At 32.3% G+C, this 25,390-nt stretch overlaps 1 protein-coding gene across 5 annotated transcripts in view; it reads right to left on the minus strand.

The window, feature by feature from the left end:
• LOC148603103 (polycystin-1-related protein-like) overlaps positions 1-25,390 on the minus strand; it is a 259,127-nt gene that overhangs the window by 147,014 nt on the left and 86,723 nt on the right. For all 5 annotated transcript variants that reach the window (XM_088553961.1, XM_088553962.1, XM_088553964.1 and 2 more), the window contains 6 exons: positions 24,738-24,824; positions 22,652-23,936; positions 14,771-14,911; positions 10,753-10,868; positions 9,790-9,872; positions 4,866-5,015 (listed from right to left, as the gene is read on the minus strand). In XM_088553961.1, the coding sequence (XP_088410087.1) occupies positions 4,866-5,015; positions 9,790-9,872; positions 10,753-10,868; positions 14,771-14,911; positions 22,652-23,936; positions 24,738-24,824 (1,862 nt within the window). The remainder of the gene's footprint in view (positions 1-4,865; positions 5,016-9,789; positions 9,873-10,752; positions 10,869-14,770; positions 14,912-22,651; positions 23,937-24,737; positions 24,825-25,390) is intronic.

The raw sequence follows: 25,390 nt of genomic DNA on the forward strand, positions 1-25,390 counted from the left end.
CTATAAATCTGAAAAATATTTTTTGACATTCCCAGTATCTCCTCGGTTTTGGGCCTCAGAGTAAAAATATATTCTTTATGATGTTCTGTTCTTACATAAAAACTTGAATTATTATATGTCTATTTAACCAACTAAAGTACAAAGCATTGTGTAAGAATATGAAGTAAGGAACTTTATTTCAAATAGTAGTTGTCTATTCAAAAATATGAAGAAACTAGTCCTATTAGAATTGAAATAAATCATGGAAACTCCATTTTATCATTGTTTTACCACAGGCTGGCCATTTATGTCGCTATTTAACCCCTCACTAGCTATTTAACCCCTCACTATCGCTTGTGGTATAACAATGGACATAAAAATGCCAGACCTTAGTAAAACATTGATAAAAAGGAATTTCTGTGATTTACATCTTAAATATAAGATGCTAAAATTTAAGTAATATTTGTATGTATTTGTTCTTGTGATTTAAGGAGGTAGACCAAGGGTAAGGGACAATAACCCTTGAAATCAGTGATATGTTTGTATCACATTCAATTTCACAAAAGCCTTTCAAGCTTTCCTTTGAAACAGAATGAAATCAATCCAAGTTACTTTGATGCTTAAATGAGATTGATGTAAAATGGTAAATATAAACATTCCAATGATCGGTAAGAGTTGTGTCCCTTACCCAAGGTCTACCTACTCAAATTGTCATTATTTGCTAAAATGCTATTTATCACAATAAATTCCTGATTCAATAATGTACAAAATTCTAAAGTGCAGAGTTTTAATTGTTGTGATATCAATTAAGTCTCATATTTGACAAAAGTAATAAAAAACTGCATAAATTCCTGCAGTAGATGTTATTCAAAAAATAAAAAGCATTAGGAGTTCAGAGGCTGAAAATTAGAATACCAGACATCTCAGCCTGCAGACATCATGAATCGTGATAACTCGACCTGTAGTCCAGACTAATTTAATAAAATTTTCTGAAATTTGTTTTAATTCAATAATTGGAGAATTAATTGTATGAATAGTAAAAGAAAATATTTTCAGAAACAACAGTTGTTAGCTTAAGTGTTGAAAAGGGAATCTTGGGATGTCGCAGACAGTCATTGTGAATTTTGAGCCAGTTAGTTCCTTGAATGCAACATAGAAGGAATGAAATGTAAAGAAGAAACTCAATAAAAAAACTTCCTCATATACTCTAATGACACCAATTTTTAAACAAAATTTTTAAAAATTGTACCAATTTGAACAATCTCATTACAGGTTGAGTGGTCCAATCCGAGATGTCCACAGGCCAAGATGTCTGGACCTGGAAAATCAGACTAGAAACATACATAAATTAGTTCTGTCAGAGTCAAGTGTTCTGACAAAGAGCAATCCAAATATTCTCATTCACAATGAATAACATGACACATTAATAGAAGACAAGGCGGAGACCCAAACAATCCACTTGAAATGTCAATTTGTTAAAACTAAAAACTGAAATTTTGTTTCATGTCTCACCAAGTTTATCTTATTTCAGTAACTTCTGTTATTTAATTATTTATTAAAAAATTGACATGGGATTGGCTACATGATTTGGACAAGGTACTTAAAATTTAACCAAAGAATTTTGACTAAACATCTTAAAACAGGAGTATTCATGAATTAAAATTACCAAATGATATATTTAATGAGAAAAAAGGTGCCAATTTTAGTTGAATGCTTTTCATTGATTTATTTTATTATTTTCGAAATTATGACAGTATTGCAAACAATCTCTGATTAACATTAAAATGAAAGAGAAAGGAGTATGTCTGTGTCAACCATGAGTACCACTAACCAAAAACAGCACTAAATAATTCATTTGGTAATAAACTTCATCATGAATTTAAAGACCCAAAATTAAAATGATAGGAGGGAACTTATATAAAAAGAATGGATATGGTGAATATGTGAATGGGACAACCACCTCATCGAAATGAAAAATATCAGCTCAGGAATCCCATGGGTATTTAATGAATGACAAGGAAACCCTCACACAAGGCAGTCATAATTTCCTTCATGCAACTATCTCAGAATTCTACCCCATTCAAACAATCCAGACAATAATTCCATCCTAAAACTTTAACACTGTGTTTTGGCGGGTTCCAACAATAAACAAACTTTTGGTGCAATAGCATTCTGTACCATCTGCTTGTACATAGCCTTCAGTATGTAATTACCTCTATTTAAACTTTGGGAAAGGTCCTAATCTTACATAAGACAGGAAATTCAACTTAGATAAATTATAAATTAACAGAATTCTCTTTGTGTAAATAGTTTACTTCTGAAAGATACAACGGTGAAATAGAGGTTGTTGAAATTCAATCACGAACATGTTTTAAAAGGAAGGGAGTTTATTTGATGAAGAAATGGCAAAAAGTTGGAAGATATTGATTGGATAAGTGATATACATAGAAAAAGAACAGAAATTCATTCAACATTGTCATTGTCCTATGCAGGAAACTAAATTAGCTTAATTGAGATATGCCAGTAGTCTGTTAAATGAGTATAGGGCATGTAAAGATACCCCATCATAGTGCAAAAAATATTTTATGGATAGAAACAAATTAAAGTGGCCATAAAATTTGTGTAGATAATCTTGACCTATATTTCATGATAGACTCAATAACAATAAAAAGTTGAAAAAAGTCCTGAAATTCTCCTCTAAAGTATATCATCAAGAAACCGTCGGGGGATGGACAGACCGAAATGCAATTTTTTTGGAAGGTATCACATAAAACTTCACCACTCTGTCTGGTGGTGTTAAAAGAAAATTCAGTTATAAAGAATCAAGCAAACTATTCCATAAAAAGCTTTGCTGAGTGCAGCATGATACAACTTCAATCAGTTGAACCATATTCATTTGAGGTACGTGTGGACAAAATATTAGTTTTTGACAAACTTAACATAGAGACTTACAGTTCATTATGGACACAACAACTAATTTAGACACAATATTACATGATATTTATATAAAAATTCAATTTGCTTCAAGGTGCTTTCATGGACCAGCATGGAAACAAAAAGAATTAACATGACTAGCAATGACATTATTAAAACATAATATTGTAAGCAGTTAGTATTTTTTTATCTTTGCCCCTTGTACATTTGTATGTACTTACAAGTTAATTATTGTTCTTGTTTGCTCATATTTAGATATTAAAAGACTGGGCAAGCTGTGACTAATGTTTCTAATATTGAAGGCGCAGGTCAAACCAAAACATTAAAGACAAAGAATTTAAGAAGGTAGACCTAGGGTAAGGGACATAACTCATGAAATCAGGGATATGTTTGTATCATATTCAATTTCACCAAATCCTCTCAAGCTTTTGTTTGAAGCAGAATAAAATGAATTCAAGTTAATTAGATGCTTACATAAGATAGATGTAAAATGCTGAATACAAACATTCCAATGATTTTTAAGAGTTGAGTCCTTTACCTTAGGTCTACCTCCTTAAAAAAGTTCTTTGAAGGGAAGGTTTATCTACTGCTTATAGTTCTTCATGTGTCAAAATGTTGACAAATATCCTTAAGTATTTTTTCTCTACAAATATCCTTTATTCACCATAAGTATTTTTCCTTTTTGAACCACACCACTCCTGTATGAATTTGCATAATGCTTTATGATATAATATCCACCCAAAGAACAAAATTATAGTTCTAGGCAGCTTTATACATATATATACATACACATGTTAAGTACCACAATTATCATTTTAGTTTTGAGTTCAGCTCTATCACCTGCAAATTATTTATCTTGTATTACATATAAATCCAAACCCTGACAAGAACCATATGTGAATTAAGCCGTAAAAATTCACAACTTTATCTACAGAATAAATATGTTATGTACTGTTTCTGGCAGAAGAATTTTATTATCATTCAAAAATATTCTTTAATGGTATACTCTAAATTATGGATAAGACTCTGGATCCATAATCATCCCTTCTATCCCATAGAGTGTTCAAATTAATGTATTTGATGTTTAACATCAATGTTCGAATGAAATTTCAGTGTAATGCACTCACATAGTACAAAAAATATGCTTTTTCCAAGTTTGTGACGACATTTGTATCTCAAATCCAAACATTACACCTCCAAACAATTCCATTTCTGATGATCAATTTTTTTTCAAATCAAACCTATTTATGTTCTAATTTCCAGAATTATGATCTCTTAATCCATTCAATATTAATAGTTCATAAATATTTCAAAAAATTAATTAAGGATTGGTGAGATTTATTGAGCCATAACACCATACCATTAGTTCATGACCATGTTTTATCATGCTATTTCTCACTTACATGTCTTTGTTCTTAATCTCATAGACAAATAGGCAGTGTAACTCATTCTCCAATGATTTAAGACTTTTTAAAAGGTAAACTTGCATAATCCTCTGACAATATTAATCTGCAAATTGCCAAATGGAATGCATTTTTATAGACAAAGAGCTCCCAGGAGTGATGCCATGTGGAAAATTCTGATTTCTACACAATCACATTCCGCAAATTCAGAAATTATCATGATGCCTTTTTCATAATAGCCCTTTGCAATTTTTCATCAAATTATTGCAAAATTTTGCAAATTTTCAGCGAATGGTAGCAACCAATAATCAAGTCACCATTTAAAATTCATAAAATTAAATAGAGGTATTTTTGATGTCACAAAAGTCTTTTAGCTCTAAAAAACCAAAATTTTTGCAATTTCAAATGCATGAATGAAATTCTGAAATTTTAGTATACTAGGCAAACTGGCAAATCTATTAATTATACCAAGACAGTACAAACATATTGGGAAACTGAAAATTCTTATGGTCCAATAATATATATATATATATGTGTGTGTATACCAACCCTTGTATTTCTACAACTTTGGGACCTTCCAGTTTTAATCCACCAACTTGTTCCTCTACAACAATCCAGCTCTCTATAAGCTCTTCACTGGTGCCAGTACAATTCCCTTTTATTTCATAAGTCCCTGGTTTTTTGTATGAATGGGTCCACCTAAAATAAAGACAAAATACCATTTCAAGTACATTCAAATGGTAGGACTAATAGATCCATAGGAAAGAAAACTAAACTAATCTAACATGGAAATCATTTTTTGCTATGATGTCACCACTCAACCATAATTTAAGCAAATAAGACCTCATTCATGAAAGCACGGACTTTTATTTCAGCTGCATTTAACAGGCACTTAAGTAAACTTTATAAAGTCAACAAGCTCTGCATGTTAAGTTTTAAAAAAAAAGTAAATACACAAAATTACTAATAACTGAATCACCACATAACACAGGGCCTTTATATATAGGGAAAATATCATGACTGCTAGTCAGGGATTCAAATAGGTTAAAATGTTATTTAAAGAACTTTTTACCACCCATATTTCTTTGTCATCGACATTCTTTGTTGTGATATAATGTGCATTGTAAACAATGAAATTGCAACAATATTGAAAGAAAATACAAAGAAGCCAATGTAGGGTAAAATGTATTTGTTAAAGTCAGATTTTCATACTCCAATAACTTGATGAAATATTTACAATGGCATAAGTGAGACTTTTATAATTAAGTAGCATTCTGGCTAAGAATCATGCAAAATGTGATTCATGGGTGGAAAGCTTAGATATTTGATATTTTCTTTGAATTGCCATAGTAAATAGAAATTAACATTCGGTTTTTCATATAACCCATGTTCTTAGGAGATAAAAAATATATAGAATGCACTGTAGATTTAAAAAATAAGGGAGATAACACTGTAAATGACACTAAAATAGAATAGAATCTATTGGATTTTCAATGCTGATTATCTTTCTGAGGGCAGAGATTGGAATGAATAATTACACATTTCATAATATAGACTTATAAAACAACTTAATTACAAAAGTAAAAATATGTAGCCTTTTTTGGGGTGTATCACATTTTTCAGATTTTGCATAAATCTTACAAAGATTACTACTTAAAACAAAACTCATTACTTGTTTTACGAAATGATTAGAAGTGTTTCATCTTTATTAGGCCAGGTGAACTTGAATCAATTCTTCATAAAAAATATGGGGCAGGTGGATGGATTTTTTTTGAATTTTTTTATTTCTTACCAGATTTTTGCTAGCCTAATTTTAGCTATTTGAAATACAGATATGTTCTGAATCCATAGACAATCAGTTTCAGAGAAGAAACATAATTTTAGTCACCAAAAAATGAAAGATTTGTGTGCTACAGTACCTCAATACCAGAAAAGCTGATTTTGAAATTCCCACTCCAATCATAAATAATGTCTTTTAGCATATATTTTATTGAATACCACTGTCCACCTGTTTTTTTTTCATCCATCTCTCCAAATGTTTCAAGTTAATAATGACAAAGGACCATTAAATGTTGCTAACCAAGTACTATCTTAAACTATTCAATGTGGAAATGAAAAAAGAATGCTTTTTTTTACTGATAAACTAAGTGTTTTCAGATTTTTATCAAGACTGCATGGGAACTTAAATGGACAAAGTCAACCAAAAGTTACATCTTACTGAACAATATAACAATATTTTACACCCTTTAATAAAAATATTGCACAAAATAATTATAGTTTCTTGAAAGGGTAAAAATTCTGTCAAATAATACTATGGTTCCTTACTCATATTACAACTGCTTTTTCACAAGTTTGTTTGATATTATATAATTTTATGAAAACTGCTCAGAAGCCAGATAATACACATGTGTTTGCCTTGAGAACAATCATGTTTGTATAATGAACCATGAGCTTACTGTTATTTTTTCTTAATACTCTAGTAGGTATTAATTGGACACATGCATGACCTTGATGTACCTGCTTGTCCGAAATCGAGGTCATTTTAATGCTATTTTAATGTGGCTAGATCTTTTTAGCTATTTAAATGCAAGAGCTACATGTAGGTCATTAAAAATTCACCAAAAAATACCCCCAAAAGTTAAATTTTTTGTGCTTCATTAAAATGGGTAACTTCCATACCCCATCTTTGATAAATAATTTTCAGCTGCACTCCTAGGGATTAGCAATGTGAGCAATGAAAGACAAAGTATGCTTAGGGTTAAAATCAGCCCTACGATAAAGTAGTATGTTTGGGGTAAAAATCATCCCGAAAATATAGCCGTATGTTTGGGGTTAAAATCAGCCCTACAATATAGTGGCATGTTTGGGTCTAAAATCAGCCCTACAAAATAGTATGTTTGGGTCTAAAATCAGCCCTACAATATAGTATGTTTGGGTCTAAAATCAGCCCTACAAAATAGTATGTTTGGGTCTAAAATCAGCCCTACAATATAGCCGTATGTTTGGGGTTAAAATCAGCCCTACAATATAGTGGCATGTTTGGGGTTAAAATCAGCCCTACAATAAAGTAGTATGTTTGGGTCTAAAATCAGCCATACAATATAGCTGTATGTTTGAGGTTAAAATCAGCCCTAGAATATAGTGGCATGTTTGGGGTTAAAATCAGCCCTACAATAAAGTAGTATGCTTGGGTCTAAAATCAGCCATACAATATAGCTGTATGTTTGAGGTTAAAATCAGCCCTACAATATCATTGAATTTGAATCAAGCTATTGCAAAGGATTATTAAAATGTCTTCAACCAATATATTCACACATAATATGAAACTACTTTTCAAAGCTGAACAATATATGTTTTAAAATCCAAGGTTACCTCTTTAAATAGTATCTGCCAGAAAGAGTCTGTCCATGTAAAAATCAGGCTCAATGGCTTGAGTGGCACAGGGTAAACTTTATACCACTGAATTGTTTGTTCCATTGTAACATATATATGCCATGTGTATATCAAATAGTTCAAAGTTTGTTTTAAATTGATAATGTATGGCTCAGAAAATGGTTTTCAAGTTCCCTAACAAATCAACCAAATTTTGCTCAAAGTAAAGAGTTATCTCCCTTTTTTCCAATGAGTTTCAATGCTTTCTATGTAATTATTTCTCTTTACCATAGCAGTTTAAAAAACCACTATTCAACTTCGAGGAAGAATGCATTTGTGATATGAAATAGGAGATTTTTTTAAAACAAAATTTGTAGTGTGCCACCCACTGCCTGCTTTTTGCCTAGATCAGTAGAGTGAGACATTTCAAAATCAAATCACTTTTTTACCCAGTTTCAAAACACATTTAAATTGATAAAAAGGGACTTTAAGAAGGTAGACTTAGGGTAAGGGACATAACTCTTGAAATCAGTGATACGTTTGTATCATATTCAATTTCACCAAAGCCTCTCAAGCTTTCATTTGAAGCAGAATAAAATCAACCTAAGTTACTTAGATGCTTAAATGAGATTGATGTAAAATGCTGAATACAAATGTTCTAATGATTTTTAAGAGCTATGTCTGGTAAAGACAGACTTTCAGATAATTCAGGGTTAGGATTTTAACATGTTTCACTGATAAAAAATCTGCATACCCTTAGGATGTTAAGTACCAGTCCACATACAATTCAGATACTGCCAAGAATAAAGTGATTCATGATGTAGAAAAACCCATTGAACAAATGATGCTTATTCAGTCTACATATGCTATATTTCACATAACAATAATTATATCTGTATTTAGATCTGCACTTTTGAGAAAATCATACATTTATGGCCCACTAAAACCAACCAAACCAAACAAAATCAAGAACGATAACTCATGCAAGGTGCCAATTTCATGTACAATCTACACAATTTTTATCTCAAAAGTGCAATATCCAAATGAAAAACTAGGACTTGTCATGTGATCAGTAACTGTTTCTGAAAAAGAAATAAAATTCAAATTGGTGGTTTTTTTTTGACATGCATGAATACCCTCCTGTCTGATTTTTATGAAGACTGATATTTAATAGAAAAAACATATAAGGTATAAAATACCTTTCATATCTTTTTCACTATTTACAGAACACTTAAAACCCTCCTCGATGAAAGCCGTTCTAGTGATATATTGTTTCAGATAAATCTGCTTTTGATCCAATTGATCTCAGAAATAGTTAAATACGGAACTGAAAAAATCATAACTCAAGTCGTCATAAATTACAACAGAGTTTCACCGAAGGAATGATTTCAATATATCAATCTTGAAAAGAACTTCGGGTCAAAGCTATTAGCAGACAAATAACCTTCAAACCTTCTGAACATAAATAGTTGAACATTGAATTATATTTACCAAAGTTTACATAACAAGTAAAGTATTACTAAATAAAGTTACAGATTATGTTACTTATTGATACAGGCATGTGATAAGTTCCAAGTTGCACTCCTAATAAATATTTTATAAGCTGTATTTTATTCGTAGTGATTTTTTTAGTCCTTGAAATGCTATTCTGCAACGCAAATAGATCAGATTTCTAGATCATTTTTAAAAGAATATTCTAATTTATATCATACAAGGATTTTAAATGGGTTGAAACTTTCAATTTTTGTGGGATTAATTTTGCCATTAGAACTAAAAAGATAAGGCTAAAGGTCAACATCTGGTCAACTGGCTAACACATTCTTAACGCTATAGTAATAAATATGCTTTCCACTGATTTTGATTAAAGAAATAAAAGCAGTAACAGATATTTTGCATAAAACACAAATTAACAGTTTTTCAAGTTAAAAACACAACATTAAAAAAAAACAGGAAGGAAGCATTCTAAAGGCATATTAGTGTCTTTTTAAGAAATCAGTTTCCACAGAGATATTCCTTTTTTTCAAATTTTGTTTTTTCATTAGTCTCCTAATGACTACTGCTTCTTTTTTAGGTGGAAAGGAGTGTAGTTAAATTAACCTACCATTTTCCGACTGGTTTCTCCAAAGCCTGAGCAAACTGGTCCCCATATTTTATATCAATGACTTCACAAAATGAGTTATCTCCCTGCAAAGAAAAAATAGTAAACCTTTTCAAAATACTAAATGACTTTCAGCCTATTATTATACAACCATTTTGGTCAACTCCAGTAGCGACAATTAACTGTTCACATCAACCAGGGATCAACAAGGGACAAATGTCAGAAGAAAAACTTTTTTCTAACCCAAGGTTTAGATATCAACTTGAGTGTATTGATGTGAATATTATCATTTTAGGAATGACTGGAAATATAAAACAGCAGGAATATAAAAAAAAATCACAAATATAATTGATACTAAAAGATAGAGCAAAAATTTGCCAGTTTTAAGTGTTCAAGTATCAGTCTTTATAAAAATCAAATATGGGTGTTTCATGCTTGTCAAAAACCCACCTAATTCACTTTAATTTCTTATTTAGAAACAGTTACAGACCACACATTAAGTTTAAGTTAGTCAGATGGTTGTTGCACTCTCCACATAAAAGGCATATACTGTGAAGGTACTTATATTCCTGGATATCAATTTTCATGGATCAGCTGAAGAAACACAAGTCTGATGATTCTAGAATTTGTGGTTTTGAAGTTTTCAGAATACACATCAATGGGAATCTACTATTCATTGGGAACCAAATTTCATGGTTTGACCTACCCACAAAAACCACACAATAGTACATTAGTACTTTCACAGTATATTTTGTGTGAAATTTGCACTTTGCAAGAGTTATGGTTCTTGATTTGGTGGATTTGAGGAAGAGATGTGAACACAGGATGGACTATCTATACTTAAAATATGGCAAAGCTTGGTGTGTTCAGTGGGATTTTCTACATTATGAATCACCTCTATGAGGGGCAATGCCTGAATGTTATATGGACTAGTACTTAATGTCATGGACATGATCCACTACTTACCAGTAGTTTAAATTTGACCAGCTGGTTGACAGGTACAACAGTTTCATGGAGCAGGACAAGTTCTGTAGAGGGTTCCTCACTCACCTCAACCTGCAGTGACCTCTTGTATTCAGACACTGAAAGAATAAAAACATTGTTAGTTATTCAAGTTAAGTAGTAGTCTAGCTAAGAATCATGCAAAATGTGATTCATGGGTGAAAAGCCTACATATTTTTATTTGTGATATTTTGTTTGAAATGCTATAGTACACAGAAATTAATATTCGGTTTTTCATATAACCCATGCTCTTCGGAGATTAAAATTATATAGAATGCACTGTAGATTTAAAAATTAAGGGAAATAATTCTGTAAATGACACTCAAATAAAATAGAATCTATTGGATTTTCAATGTTGATTATCTCCTAAGAGCAGGCAGATTTGATTGAATAATTACACATTTCATAATATAGACCTATGATTCAACTTCATATCAAAAATAAAAATCTGTAGCCTTTTTTGAGGTGTATGACATTTTACAGAATTTGCATGATTCTTACAAAGACTGCTACTTAACAAGTAATAGTAAAAGTTATTTAAGTAGAAGTTGTAATGCAATCTAGGATTTTCAAAATGCTTAAGGTTTCCCTTGGAAAGAAGATAATTGAATTTCACTATCTCATAGGTAATTTAGGCCTTTACAATCGGAAACAGGTTCTAAATTAGATACAATCATGTACATTAGGACATCTATCACAAAACTTTTACTATTCATCAGCATATTCAGATTTTCATATGCCTAAGAGACAGGAAGTTGTAAATTCTAGCTAACTGTTCTTGGTGAGGTGTAGTATAGCTACTCAGGAAAAAGTGGGCTAACATGTCATTTATATGTTTTACAGCTATTAGGCCAAAAAAAAAAATGTTTGTTTCAGGTTTCCCGACCGACCCTAATACATTTTTTCTCCAATATTGAAAAAATCTGTTATTTCTGTCAATTTTTGGTATAATACGGATCATTTCTGGTAAAACTGAAAGTACGCTAAAAACCAGGTCACAATAGCGCTTGAATAGGAGACTTATTTATATCACATAAATCCAAGCATAAATACAGTGTTCTTATATTTTGTTCAAAATTCCTACAAAAAATAAGTGTTTTGTAATGAAAGACATGATTAACAGGTGTGTATGTTAAAAATTAAACTTTCTACTTAAAACCATACACTTTCATGACTGAAACATGATGCTATTTTACAAATATAGGCTCAACTTTAGTCGAGAAAAAATAAAATGAAAATGCCGACCGACCTACGTTATTTTTGGGAGGAATGTAACCCTAAACAGACATATTTTTTTTTTGGCCTTACTTATCAATATTACATGAAACATATATTTTTTAGCCTTCCAACACTAAACTGTGAATCTGCAAACCTAAACATTATCTCAAATCCTATACAAGGCAATACAAGAGCAGAATTTGTAATAGCATAATCTGTCATATATTCATTGTCATTCTTAAAACAAGGTCCACTGGGACTTGAAAACTGATTAATTTCATAGAAGTCCATTAAATTCACCAACAGCTAAAATAGGATTACACAAGTTTGAGGGGGTGGACTCCCAGTGTGCATAGTATTTGATAACCTATCAAAGCAATTTAAAACTATGTTGTATAATTCAGTCTTCCATCTTTTTTTTTATTATCTTCCATATAAATTGTCCTTTAGTTTTGAAAATGCCTACAACGATTTTCCAAGTTACTCCTTCCAGTTATGAATGTAAAGATAATCTTAATTTTATTACTTTTGGAAACAAATTTCTGAATGAATTCAACATGTTATGAAACTAACAAGTATTCCAGATGCCCCTTAAACCAGAATTTTGATTTTGATGTAGTAACAAGATTCATGGTAATCAAGTATTTATATGAATTTATCATGTGAATATCCTGTTAATCATCATGTGAGTATTGTGTTATTTTCACATGAACATTGTGTTAACTATCACATGAATACCATGTTACCATTAGGTTAACTACCACATGAACATTATGTTAACTATTACATGAATATCATATTAACTACCACATGAACATTGTGTTGACTATCACATGAAAATCCTGTTAACCATCATGTGAATATCGAGTCAAGTATCACATGAATATCATGTTAACTATCAAGTGAATATTGTTAACTTTCACATGAATATTGAGTTAACTCTCATATGAATATTGTAATAACTAGCACATGAATATCATGTAAAATTCATGATAAATTTCATATGATGCTTTGTTCACATAAACTTTTTAAAATAAGGGATTTTTTTTAAGGAAATGTAAATCCACATGATTTGGGTTTTTTTTTCTAGATATACAGCAGCTCATAATTGGTTATTCAGCTACAAACAGATAGCGATTTAGCAAGGAGTAATAGTAAAATTTGATCTTAACATTTTAGGAAATCAGCTGTTGACTGTAAAAACTTAGCAGTATATATGAAAACCATAAGATTAAAACATTCAACTTTTTTTCCTACCTTTCTAATGATGTTTTTACTAATTATATTGCATTATAATGTAACAGTTTTTCCTTTGCTTAGCTACAAGAAAATTAGTGCAGACAAAATTCTGCACCAATTAAAGTTTTTCCAAAAATATATTTAAAACCTAATTAAAGCTTATTCTAAAACATCTAAGGAGCTTCACACCACTTATCTTAAGTTTATGAAACTGTTTGCTCCTCTAATAACTTTTATGTAAGCAGTTTAAGCCAAGCAAATGTTGTTCTAAGCATTCGGAGTCAATTAATGTCAGTATGAGTTTAAAACATATTTTGCTATCTTAAAAGAGTGGACAAAATCAGGCTATATACTGATATTCAAGTTACCGCAAAAAAAACATGTGTCTACCGACAATAACGACAACAACATACCAATGTACGGCCACAATTTATTTTTTGCGGTTGTACAGAAGTATAATTTATGCAAAGTTGGATAAAATGCTTGTGTTTGGCCCCTCATTCCTTGAAGAAACAGAACCAGAATACCAAAAATCATACCAACACTTTATTTAATGGTATTGGACCAAGTGGATAATTTTAATTATAATCAAAGGATAAGTCCTCAAGATCTTGCCAAAAAAAAAAAAAAAAACAAATTATTGGTAGTCAACATTAAAGTTTGGCATGATCATATAATTCAAACTGTATTTTTATCCTAAGGCATAAAATTACGAAATGTACACCCAGTCCTCTCTGCACTGTTCAACATTTCATTTGTGGTCTTTAATCATTCTGCGATATCCCTACTCCTGAAGTTTACTGTGCAATGAAAACAATGAACTACATTTAATGCATCATTGTTCTTGTATAATTTTGTTTGCATGCAAAAGTGATCATTTTCCAATAAAATTAGCCTTCAAAACTTAACAGATAATTTAGAAAATGCAACTTTGAAAACCCACACAATAAACCAACCATTACCGAGCCTTTTGTTTAATTAAGTTCGACATAAAATTGCTATGGTGAGCTTTGAAAACTGAAGAACATGTTAAGTTGTGTTTATAATACTATTTCCTGCTTTTAGCATTTTGTAGTTTCAGCTTTCAGTTTTTGAGCGTAATTATCGAAGATAATTGCTGTCTTCGTTTAGATTTAATCTAGTGCAGGATATTGCCTTCGTAAATTGTACCAAGTGTACCTAGAAAAGTTTCATGGAAAGTTGGTAAATGGCTTTTACAATTAATACATCAGATTAATATGAGGTAGCTGGAGGGTGGAGCTTATCTGAGTTACAGTGATTAGGATAAGACGGGTCATGTACCTTTTATCACATTCAAGCTTAAAACATCCTTTTAAATTTGGAATTTTTTATAAAAGAGTGTTAAAGAAGTTCTGAAGATCATTAAAAAATGCCCATTCTCTTAATTTTTGGAGGTAGCACAAATAGTTACCTACTGACAACTTTTGAAGGCCGACAGGTGAACACTGCCACCAACTGACGTCTTTTGAAGGCACTGTATCTTATAGATAGATAGACAACTTACCAAGATTTCGAGCTGTAAAATTAATGGCATGGATACCAGATGATGAGAAATTCTTTGAGATGACAGAACTTGTTGACACATGTTGGGTTCCATCAGAAAATTCCCAGCTATAGATCAAATCAGCTCTGTCCACTATAGATCCTGAAATAGAAGAATCCTCAAATGGTGAAGGCTGAATGGTGAAAATTAGGAAACAGAACAAAAATTTATTCTTTTACCATAAATATTACAACCTTGCTCAATTTTCATGGTATAAATGGTGGCCATAATTGAAAAATACATACAAGTCTCAAGCAAAGAAAGACACATGTATATTTAAAAATATAAGCAACTTGAACACTTGTCCATTTGTTTTCACATCGGATATTTTCCTTATACTGAAACACATTGGCCAAAATCACACTGACTGGAACATAACCAAAATATAGATCATCAATTCAATAGAAAGTATCATCAATATCACATTTCCCCCTCACCAGTATCACATCCCACATTCACCAGTACCACACCTCACTCTCACCAGTATCACATCCCACCCTCACCAGTATCACATCCCACCTTCACCAGTATCACATCCCACCTTCACCAGTACCACATCTCACTCTCACCAGTATCATATCCCACCTTCACCAGTACCACATCTCACCCTCACCAGTATCATCTCACCTTCACCAGTTTCACATCTCGTTCTCATTAGTTTCACATCTCACCCTCATCAGTTTCACATCTCATTCTCACTAGTTTCACATCTCACCCTCATCAGATTCACATCTCACCCTCACCAGTACCACATTCCACTTTCACTAGTTTCACATCTCACTCTTACTAGTTTCACATCTCACCCTCATCAGTTTTACATCTCACCCTCATCAGTTTCACATCTCACCCTCATCAGTTTTACATCTCACCCTTGCCAGTTTTACATCTCATCCTCATCAGTTTCACATCTCACCCTCATCAGTTTTACATCTCACCCTTGCTAGTTTTACATCTCACCCTCACCAGTTTTACATCACACCCTCATCAGTTTTACATCTCATCTTAACTAATAGAATGTTCGATATTAACAAGTATCACATCTCACTTTCACTAATCATTTACCTCACCATCATCAGTATCACATCTCACCTTCAAAAGTACCATATTTCTACATCACTTGAGTCATATCTCAACATCGCTATTATCACATCTAACATTCACCAGAACAACATCTCACTTTATCTTCTGTGACATTGATATCTGGATAGCTTTCTAACCTGCCATTATTCCAGATCTAGCATGGTGGAGATGGATCATACCAGTCAAGCATTCAGATTTTGAATCACAAAACTAAGAAATTAAACCTTCCATGCAAACAGACCTGCTTATAAACCATCAAGAAAAAAGGCAGTGCATTGTGAGATGACAGAATAAAAATACTATACTTCACATTGTTTACAAAGGAAGCACTTCTACCACGTCTCTCTATCGACAGTAATAGAAACTATATCCTGGTGTCCTCCCACAGAGTGTCTTAATATAAGAACACAATGCTGGTAAAAAAGTACTTAAAAATGGTTTTAACTAGGTATTGGATGTAAGTCAGTTTAATCAATGAAAAGTTTAACTCCTTGCCAGTGTTTATCAATTACTACCATTAACAGGGGAAACTACCTAGCCTTAGGCAACCAACTTCTTCCTGTAAAAGCAAAGGCAACTGCCTCAGGACCAGCCATGGCCAACCACCTAATACAAATCTAGGGAAACTACCTCCAAACCAGTTTGAGGCAACTTCTGAATGCAAATCTAAAGAAACTACCTGCCAACCAGTTTGAGACAACCACTGAATGCAAATCAAGGAAAACTACCATCTTCTAACCTTTTGAGGTAACCACTGAACTTCTGAAGGCAAATCTATGGGAACTACCTTCTAACAAAACTACAGCAATTACCTTCACAGCTCCTACAGTGTACTGATACAAAAGCTGCAAATGTACAAAGTTTGTTGCCCTTATGCTAAATCAATAAATGCTGCTGATTTCAAATGTTTTATTTTTAATTGAAAGTTTGGTTTATAGATATAAAATCTGTCACATCAAAGCCCTAAAAGAATGTGTCATAAGCTTTCCATTATAGGAAAAATAGGACATTAGGTGAAACCCTGTCACATAATGGTGAAAAAAAGGGGGATGGAAAAGTTTTGAAAATGGCATAATGTGAACGCTAAAATTTTAATTTTGCTGAAAATTGAATTTAACTTGTATTTTATTGTACTAAACCACTGTGCAAAGTTTAAAAAAAAATCATTGATTCCTTCTAAAGTTATCATCTAGAAACCGTTGGGAGATGGGCAGATACAGACGAACACCCAACTTTTCGGAAGGTAATACCTCGCCACTTTGTGTGTTGGGGTATAAAAACCATATACAAGTCTACAGAATTACCAGTAATCAAAATTAAATGTGTTATTAAAGGGACCAATATGTCCCTTCTTCAGCATGTGTGATGCTAAGTTCATTACCATACATACATGTCTTTGATAAAACTTTAAAAACTGCTATTTCTGACAATAAGTACTACTACATGTAGTGATCTAGCATTGTTTTAAGTTTCATGTGAATTTAATGAGTCATATAGATAGAGTTACAGACCATGTTATATTGTACATGAAGACTGAAACCTAAATGCACCCAAAACTTTGTTAAAGGAGATAGATCTAAGGTAAGGGACATAACTCTTACAAATCATTGGAATGTTTGTGCAACATATTTAACATCAATCTCTTCTAAGCATCAAAGTAACATGGACTGATTTCATTCTGTATTAAATCAACTTAGATAGGCTTTGGTGAAATTGAATACGATACAAACATATTACTGATTTCATGAATTAAGTCCCTTACTCTAGGTCTACCTCCTTAAGGGGGTGCAATCAGTCAATGCAACACAAATCAACCCTGTCTGGTCCATATATTATTTTATCCAATCATGAAAGAAGATACCCCATTAAAAGTGATCTTGGAGCATAGCACATGGCTAATCACAAATTTAATTCACATTTAACTCCTCCTTTCTTTGTAAAATTAATGAAGGGAAGTTGATGAGAGATGCAGATCTTATGAGTTTTCCTTCCTTCAGCAGAAGTGCAGTGTCATCAAGTATAAACTTAATGATATTTTAAGACATAAGGGATGGGCATCATGAAGAAATATTGACAAGAACTAGTTTAATCAATGACATGAAAATTTTGAACCTGGAGGCTCCACAAACTCTAAATTGCTCATCAGAACTCTAAAAATCACTGCATTACAAGATTTTCTATGAAAGGAAGACAGACTACACAATTTCCTTCAGAGAATGTATGCCTTAATATCCATAAAACTACTCTGAAATTAAAGCAGCAATGTGCCAATGCATGTTGAAGCTGTTATTATAAAACTAACAAAATTTATCAAATCATTAGGGGTTTTTATTCCATATGAAAGATACTTCATTCTTTGAAATGTTATAGACCAGGCAACATGAAATGAATTCAAAGTTTACCCAAGAACCTTGAAAACCCCAAGTTTTACGAAAACTTGGAAATTTCGTCAGCTGCTCAAACAGTGTAAACAGAGCACAAAGGCCACAATTTTCTTTCATGTCTCTGTAGAATCAATTTAATTACTTTTGATGTGAAACTTATATAATATCAATTGATACTAGTTTGATAAGAAATTAGTTATACAGAATTCTTTTTGGAGTCAATAATGATTGGTGATTGGAGTCATTACTGAAAACTAAGTTTTTTTGTTGATTATTAGCTTCTGTTTTCGAGTTTTTATGATATAACCATTTGCAACTATTTATACACAGTATTTTCCTCCTTATAAATGTAAGATTGCTGTTCAGTAGCCAAATCAGTAACACCAAAACAAAACAAAAAAGCAAATTCTTGAAAAAAATCTTCCTGAAAATATGTTACACTGTGAAAAATTATAAAACCAAGATTTTCATGGTTTACCAGAACCAAATTTTTTTTAGAATCAGTGAAAATTTAAACCCAGAAATATAATTACAGAAATGCAAAAGTACACCAAACCCAGTAGCACTAGAAGTTTTTTTTTAATCATTGACTTTCCTAATAGTTCAAAAATATACACCAATGTTAACAAAATTGTAAAAATCACACATACATTTTATTAACTGACCAGTATTAAGCGTGCTATGGAATAAATGCTAAAGTGCACTTTACCTTGTATCAGGGAAGCTTTTCACAGGCTTTAGAATCTCACAATACAGAGAGAATGAAATCTGACCATCCAACCTAGACTTTACCTTCATACACTCTATCTCCAGCCACCCAACTTCTTCTATAACAATTAGATCCTATTACAGGATGATAAAAGCAGTGCAAGTTACGTGCCCAAGGGAGATACAATGTAAGTACCCTACTTAGTTCACCTAGGAGTGTGGGAAATCCCGAGACATTCAATACTTAGATTGGTAATCAAGATCCATCAGAGTTAAATACAGCTGTCCATTTCCCCCTCATATGATAGAGCCTTTAATTTTCATGTCTCCTGCACATACTATCAATTAAATTCTGACTCACACAAGTGAACTAGGTACAAACTCATGCAACAATAGTTATGCAAGAAACTGGTCATAATATAAGATACTGTAAATGTACTAATTTATTGGTGTACTAATTTGCACTATTTTTGCAGTGGACAGAAAGCCGCAAAAATAGTATCTGTGAAATGGATTTTTACACCACATAGCACTAATAATATTTTTTTGAAACTACGAATACTGCTATCAGCAAATATGTTAATTTGACAGAATCTGCAAAAATTAACATATTTACAGTAATCCTTCAACCCAAAAACAATATCATTTGCAGGAAGGTAGTAGCAAGGAGTCTTGTCAATACTATAAGACATAACACTTGCAGAATGGTAGTAGAAGAGGTTCTGTCAGCACCATAAGAATAAAATTTGCAGGAAGGTCATAGCAAGGAGTTTTGAAAGTGCCAGACGAAAGGTCATAGCAAGGAGTTTTGTAAGCGCCAGAAGAAAGGTCGTAGCAAGGAGTTTTGTTAGCGCCAGAAGAAAGGTTGTAGCAAGGAGTTTTGTAAGTGCCAGAAGAAAGGTCGTAGCAAGGAGTTTTGTAAGTGCCAGAAGAAAGGTGGTAGCAAGGTCGTTATAAGTGCCAGAAGAATAACAAATGCATGAAGGTAGTAGCAGGGAACTTGTTATATTTTGTTAACTCAGACCTCCAAGTTGGAAAATAAGCAAAACCCCTTTTAAGTCAGGTCACCTTTCCACATGCAGAACTCAAACAAGCAATGGAATAGACCTCATGATTTTACGTCCAGTCCTCGAACCGCAATCAATACAATTATACTAAATCAAGTGGACATAGGAAGCTGTTACTGGAGATCATTCATACAATCTCACTGTGTGTCATAGCCACTGGCTGATTCCATCAAAATCTACTGATAAACTTACAGGTGAACAATCCAAAACTGGACTGAATAATGTAAATACATCCAATACTTCTTTTAAATCACACGCGTGAAAAATACTAGATTCATAGCTCATCCAATCAAATTTACACTAAGTTGATTGAACTGCAAATAAGAAGATGCAGTCAAGGTAATTCCCCCTCCAAATAAAAACAATAATTGTGAAAGTAAAATAAAAATGGAAACGGAAATGACTCTGAGATGTTACTTTAATTGTAACAAAACAGAACAATCAAAGCAGGATAAAAACATAACATTAACACGATCCCAACCTGAAATGCCGCCAAATGCTGGGAGGCGAAATGTTAGATAACGAAAAAACTTTTTACTTTTGTAATCCTTGCATGATCAATTAATTTCGTAATAAACATTATTTCAAGGTGTTCTTTGTTACCAAGAAAAATATTGGATGAGAATCAAGTTCTGCATGCAAATAAAGTACTTTAATCCCCTACTCTGATCCAAATTACAGTTTTATATCTTTCCTATACAACATCAGATATGCATTATTAACTATTGTCTGATATGAAGAATTTTTCAACATTTGTTCACCTATGCATAATGAGCAATTTTTAATCACCATGACTAAAACTGTATGTACTGGTACAGCGCAGGACAATATAGTAATGTCTCTGTTTCAACAATTTGTGACTTACATTCTTAAATCACTACACATAAAATAGCCCCAAAAAATTGAACTATACTTCACTTTAATATAAAATGCTTTGCAGGGTGCAACTTAATATGACCACAGAGGACATATCCTGAACAATAAGGGCAAGTTAATCACACCATTCAAACTTGATCAAGCTTTGAATAGCGATTATTTGATACTCGACACTGGATAAAAAATTGACCAAAATTGAAGCTGTCACTTTTTTGGCTCCTTATTCATAAATGGTTGAAGTCAAAACATCCTAGTCATAGTATATCATGAGACCCAATCATTCTTACTACAGTATAAGTAAGATCATAAGGAAAATGCTTGTTTCAGGTCCCTTTTAAGGCCGTAATTCCAAAACAATTCAAGCCTTAATCCCCAAAATTTATTCACTAATAGTGACATTATTGTCAGGACATCAGGAAAATGCATGTTTCTGGTCCCCTCTTTTTGTCCCCTAATTTCTAAAATGTTTGTCTTAACACCAAAATCAATACCATTCCGACCATTGTAGTAAAGAATATTGTGGAACAACATCATATATATTCCTATGCATTTACTTGTCATATATCGGTAGTTAAATTCGATGAAATGCTTATTTTTGGCCCCTTTTTGGCCTAAATTATAAAACAGTTGGGGCCATAATACCCAAAATCAGTACCAACCTTACATTTGTTAAAAAATTTTTTAATGATCAACCAACATTCAAGTTATCGATGAAAACCAAGTTTCTACCGACCATGACACCAACTATGAGAACGACAGCACCATACCATGATGACAGTAATTTTTTTATAGTTGTATAAAAATCTTCTTTTCCCATCACAACAGTGTTGTTTCAAAAGTACTCAATTCTGAAGAACAGTTTTTTGGAAACTGTACATTAATTTTAATGTCGCCAAAAGATGTCTTTAAATCTTTAAATTCTTTTCAACTTGCTCCCAATTGGACTGAATCCGTCTTTAACTTTCACTTGTTCCTCTGTTCTCATTAAGCCAATTAAGTTGGCACGCAATAATTTAAAGAAACAAAAAAAGTAGAAACAGCTTATTTAAATTTATTTGTTTATAAAATATAGGCGAAGTTTTACATAAGCTAAAGACATTTACGTTAACCAGTTTCTAGTACTGTTATTTTGATAAAATACCAGCTTCCTCTGATAGTAAAGACTTTTTTGGTCTGGTGAAACCCAGACATAGAAAATTGCTATCTGTTATGTCATTAAAGTGTAGAAAACTGTGTCACAAGACATCATTTCTATGCAATTTTCAATGATTTCTTATGAAACTGAGAGGTTTGTGGGAGGTTTTTATTTCACATTCAGGGTAGAATAACATACCCAAGTTCAATTCAATACCTGAAAAAGTCTTGGAAACAGTCTGTTGCAGAATGACAAAAAAAAATAATGCAAGGATTTATGGTAGGACAAGGGAAAAACTATATATCATAGTCACTTTGTGGCCATTTTCATCTGTTTGGTAAACCACAAAATTTGGTTCCCAATGAAAAGGAACTTTCCCATTCATTTGTACAGTACTGTTGTCAAACCCATGAATTCAAGAATCTATGGACTAATATTTTTTTCCCAAACCATGAAAATTGGAACCATGAAAAAAGTACTTTCACAGAAGTATCACTAATGTATTATGTACATCACTGAGCCTTATCATCTAATAAACAGATAACACAGTACACATAACATAGTTAATTAATGAACCTTGTATTAAATTTACCTTCAGTTTTGAGTACAAACACTGCTGGTACCCCAAGACTGGGTGCCCTGTCCATTTTGATTTCTAATCTGTCAATGGGTTCTTCCACCATAACATCAATACCACTGGTTACCATGGAGACATCATTAAAAGCAAAAACAGTAACATTGTGGACACCTGCCTCATTGAATACATAGTCCAAATAATAAGCATTACGTGATACTTCATATGTAAAATTATATTGAACTCTCCCCTGGCCAAAATCAAATTCTAGTTCAATATCTTTGTTGGACCTTTGAGAGGTAATTATTTTCAATTCAGATTTTTCTCCTGCTCTGTTTGGTTCTTTCTGTTTTATGATGACATATGTTATAGGAGTTTGAATCGTCACCAAATGATCATATGACTGTATATGACGACTTATGTTATTTTTAACTATAACAGTAATGTTGAAATTTCCAGGTCTATCGTATGTTATTGTAGCGTCTGATGTCATGTTATCACTAGCTACTGATACAGATACCTGATCGTAATCATCAGATACTTTCCAATAAAACTCAGGATTTGTCCCTTCTGTGATAGTTGCACTACAGGTTGACACCTGACCTACTTTCATAACTAAATGTTCGTCACATATAAGGTCAATACCAGATACAGGATTCTGTACATGGATCAGTTTACTTGCATTTACACCTCCCATAATGTTGCTAGCATAACATTTAATAAGGTAACTACCAGACTTCATAAAAGTAAATTGCAAATATGGATCAGTTGTCAAAACATTGGCAATATTTTCTCTATAATCATCCTGAATTACCCAAGCAATAGACATGTTGAGTGACTGAACTGCTAAATCCAGAGTTATTTCTACAGTTTGATTGACGGCTGCGACAGGATCAAATTGCAGACATGCTCCTTCAAGTCGATTGACAACCGTAACCACAGAGTCTAATTCTGCAGTCAAACTGACATTTTTATTGGTATGAACATGGAACTCCGGCTTGTAAGAACCTTCGTCCTTAAATTTATGGTTAAATTGGAACACCAACATGCAACCCTTTTCACCGTATGAGGAAACAATTGACGTTTCTAAGTGACTTATATTGATTGACAAATCAGTGGAATTAGAATCTTCCAATGTTCCGAAGTAACTATGACCTTTGAAAAACTGGATTTCAAAAGATGTCCCAATTCTTGACCTTATCTCCAAGGAAACCTGGTACTTGATAGGTTTTCCGGATTGGACAATGGCTGAATCTGACAAAAGGGAGAAAGTAAGGTTGGATAGCCTTTCCTCCATAACAACCTGAAATACAGACATTTAAAAAAAAATATGTAGTAGAAAAAGAATGATATGGTAAAAAGTAACAAATACACCAACATATAACTATATACCAAATAATAAATACTTTTAGAGATCACCAAAAGGACTTCAATAAGTGTAAACACACCTTTAAGTAAACTTGGGAAGGCCCTAACAAGGTAATAAAATACACAGAAACTTGACAATGACAATTCTTCAAAATCAAATAAAGAAGTAATGTAATGACACAAAGATGCATTAATGACTAACATCTCCTGACTGTTGACATAGGCAATATTGTTAACCAATAGAATTAGTTCATTAATTGTAGTGAAATATTCATCATCAAATATTTCATGCATTTTAACACTTGTCATGCTGCGCCCGGACCTGTGCGGGATTGATCCTGTTTCCGCTTTATTGGTTCTGGCAGTGTTAATCTTAGTTTAGGAAAGCTCAGTCTGTCAAGTGCTTTTTGGGTAAGAAAAATTCGGAAATCAGGAAATAATTTTCTTAAAAATCAGTTTATCAGGAATTTTTTAACATAAAAAGTAATGAAATAATACAAAATTCCAAGAGCTTTCTAGAAATGTAGCAATTTGAGAAACAACACTTTGATTAAAATACTTAGTAAAGGATACAGAATGAAAAACAGCAACCCAATGAATACACAATATCATTCATCACAATATACATTCAGTTTAACTTGTATAACAATATGAAATATAAAAATATTTCAACAATTCTATATTTGTGGTGCAAAGCAATTCAAAATTGTTCATTTAAGACTACTCCAATACATACCATGTGTTTGGTCTCTGACAATATTCCAAACTCATTCTCAACAGAAACAGTGACACTGTATACCCCTGGTTTGTCAAATACAAAAACCTGAAAGAGAAAAACAAAAAGTTTAAGTCACAGATCTGACAAATAAATAGCTACTGAAAATTAGTCAATTTTTTTTCTGAATGAATTTTAACCAAGTTTTAAAAGACAAATCTTTCTTGTCCATCCTGTCTCAACAGTATAGACACCGTAGGGATGGGCTCTTAGGTATATATAACACTATTCCGCAATAATGTGCGACACCATCACTTGTCAGCACATAAATATCTTCATTATATGCATAAACACTATAAAAATCTAAGGTGTGGGTAACAATATTACCTAAAGTATGTGCTTTTGATAGCCTATACTGCTGAAGAGGCTAAGTTCAACTAGTAAAAACTCATATTAAATATTTGTTACATTCCTCCATAAAAGATGTAATTCTTAACACTGTGCAAAGTCTGAGTAATAATGGTTCATAACTTTTTGAGCTACAGTTAACACAAAGAAAGTATCCCTTATTTAAAAAGGATTGACAGACAGACGGACATAATCAAGCAGTTGCATGACCTACTTTCATTTACCATTGGTCACACAGGTAAAAAGTTCTGCAATTTACTATAGGA

This window comes from Perna viridis, chromosome 11 (genome assembly GCF_037379345.1).
Source record: "Perna viridis isolate PV_CMFRI_1.1 ecotype Kerala chromosome 11, ASM3737934v1, whole genome shotgun sequence".
NCBI classification, from domain to species: domain Eukaryota; kingdom Metazoa; phylum Mollusca; class Bivalvia; order Mytilida; family Mytilidae; genus Perna; species Perna viridis.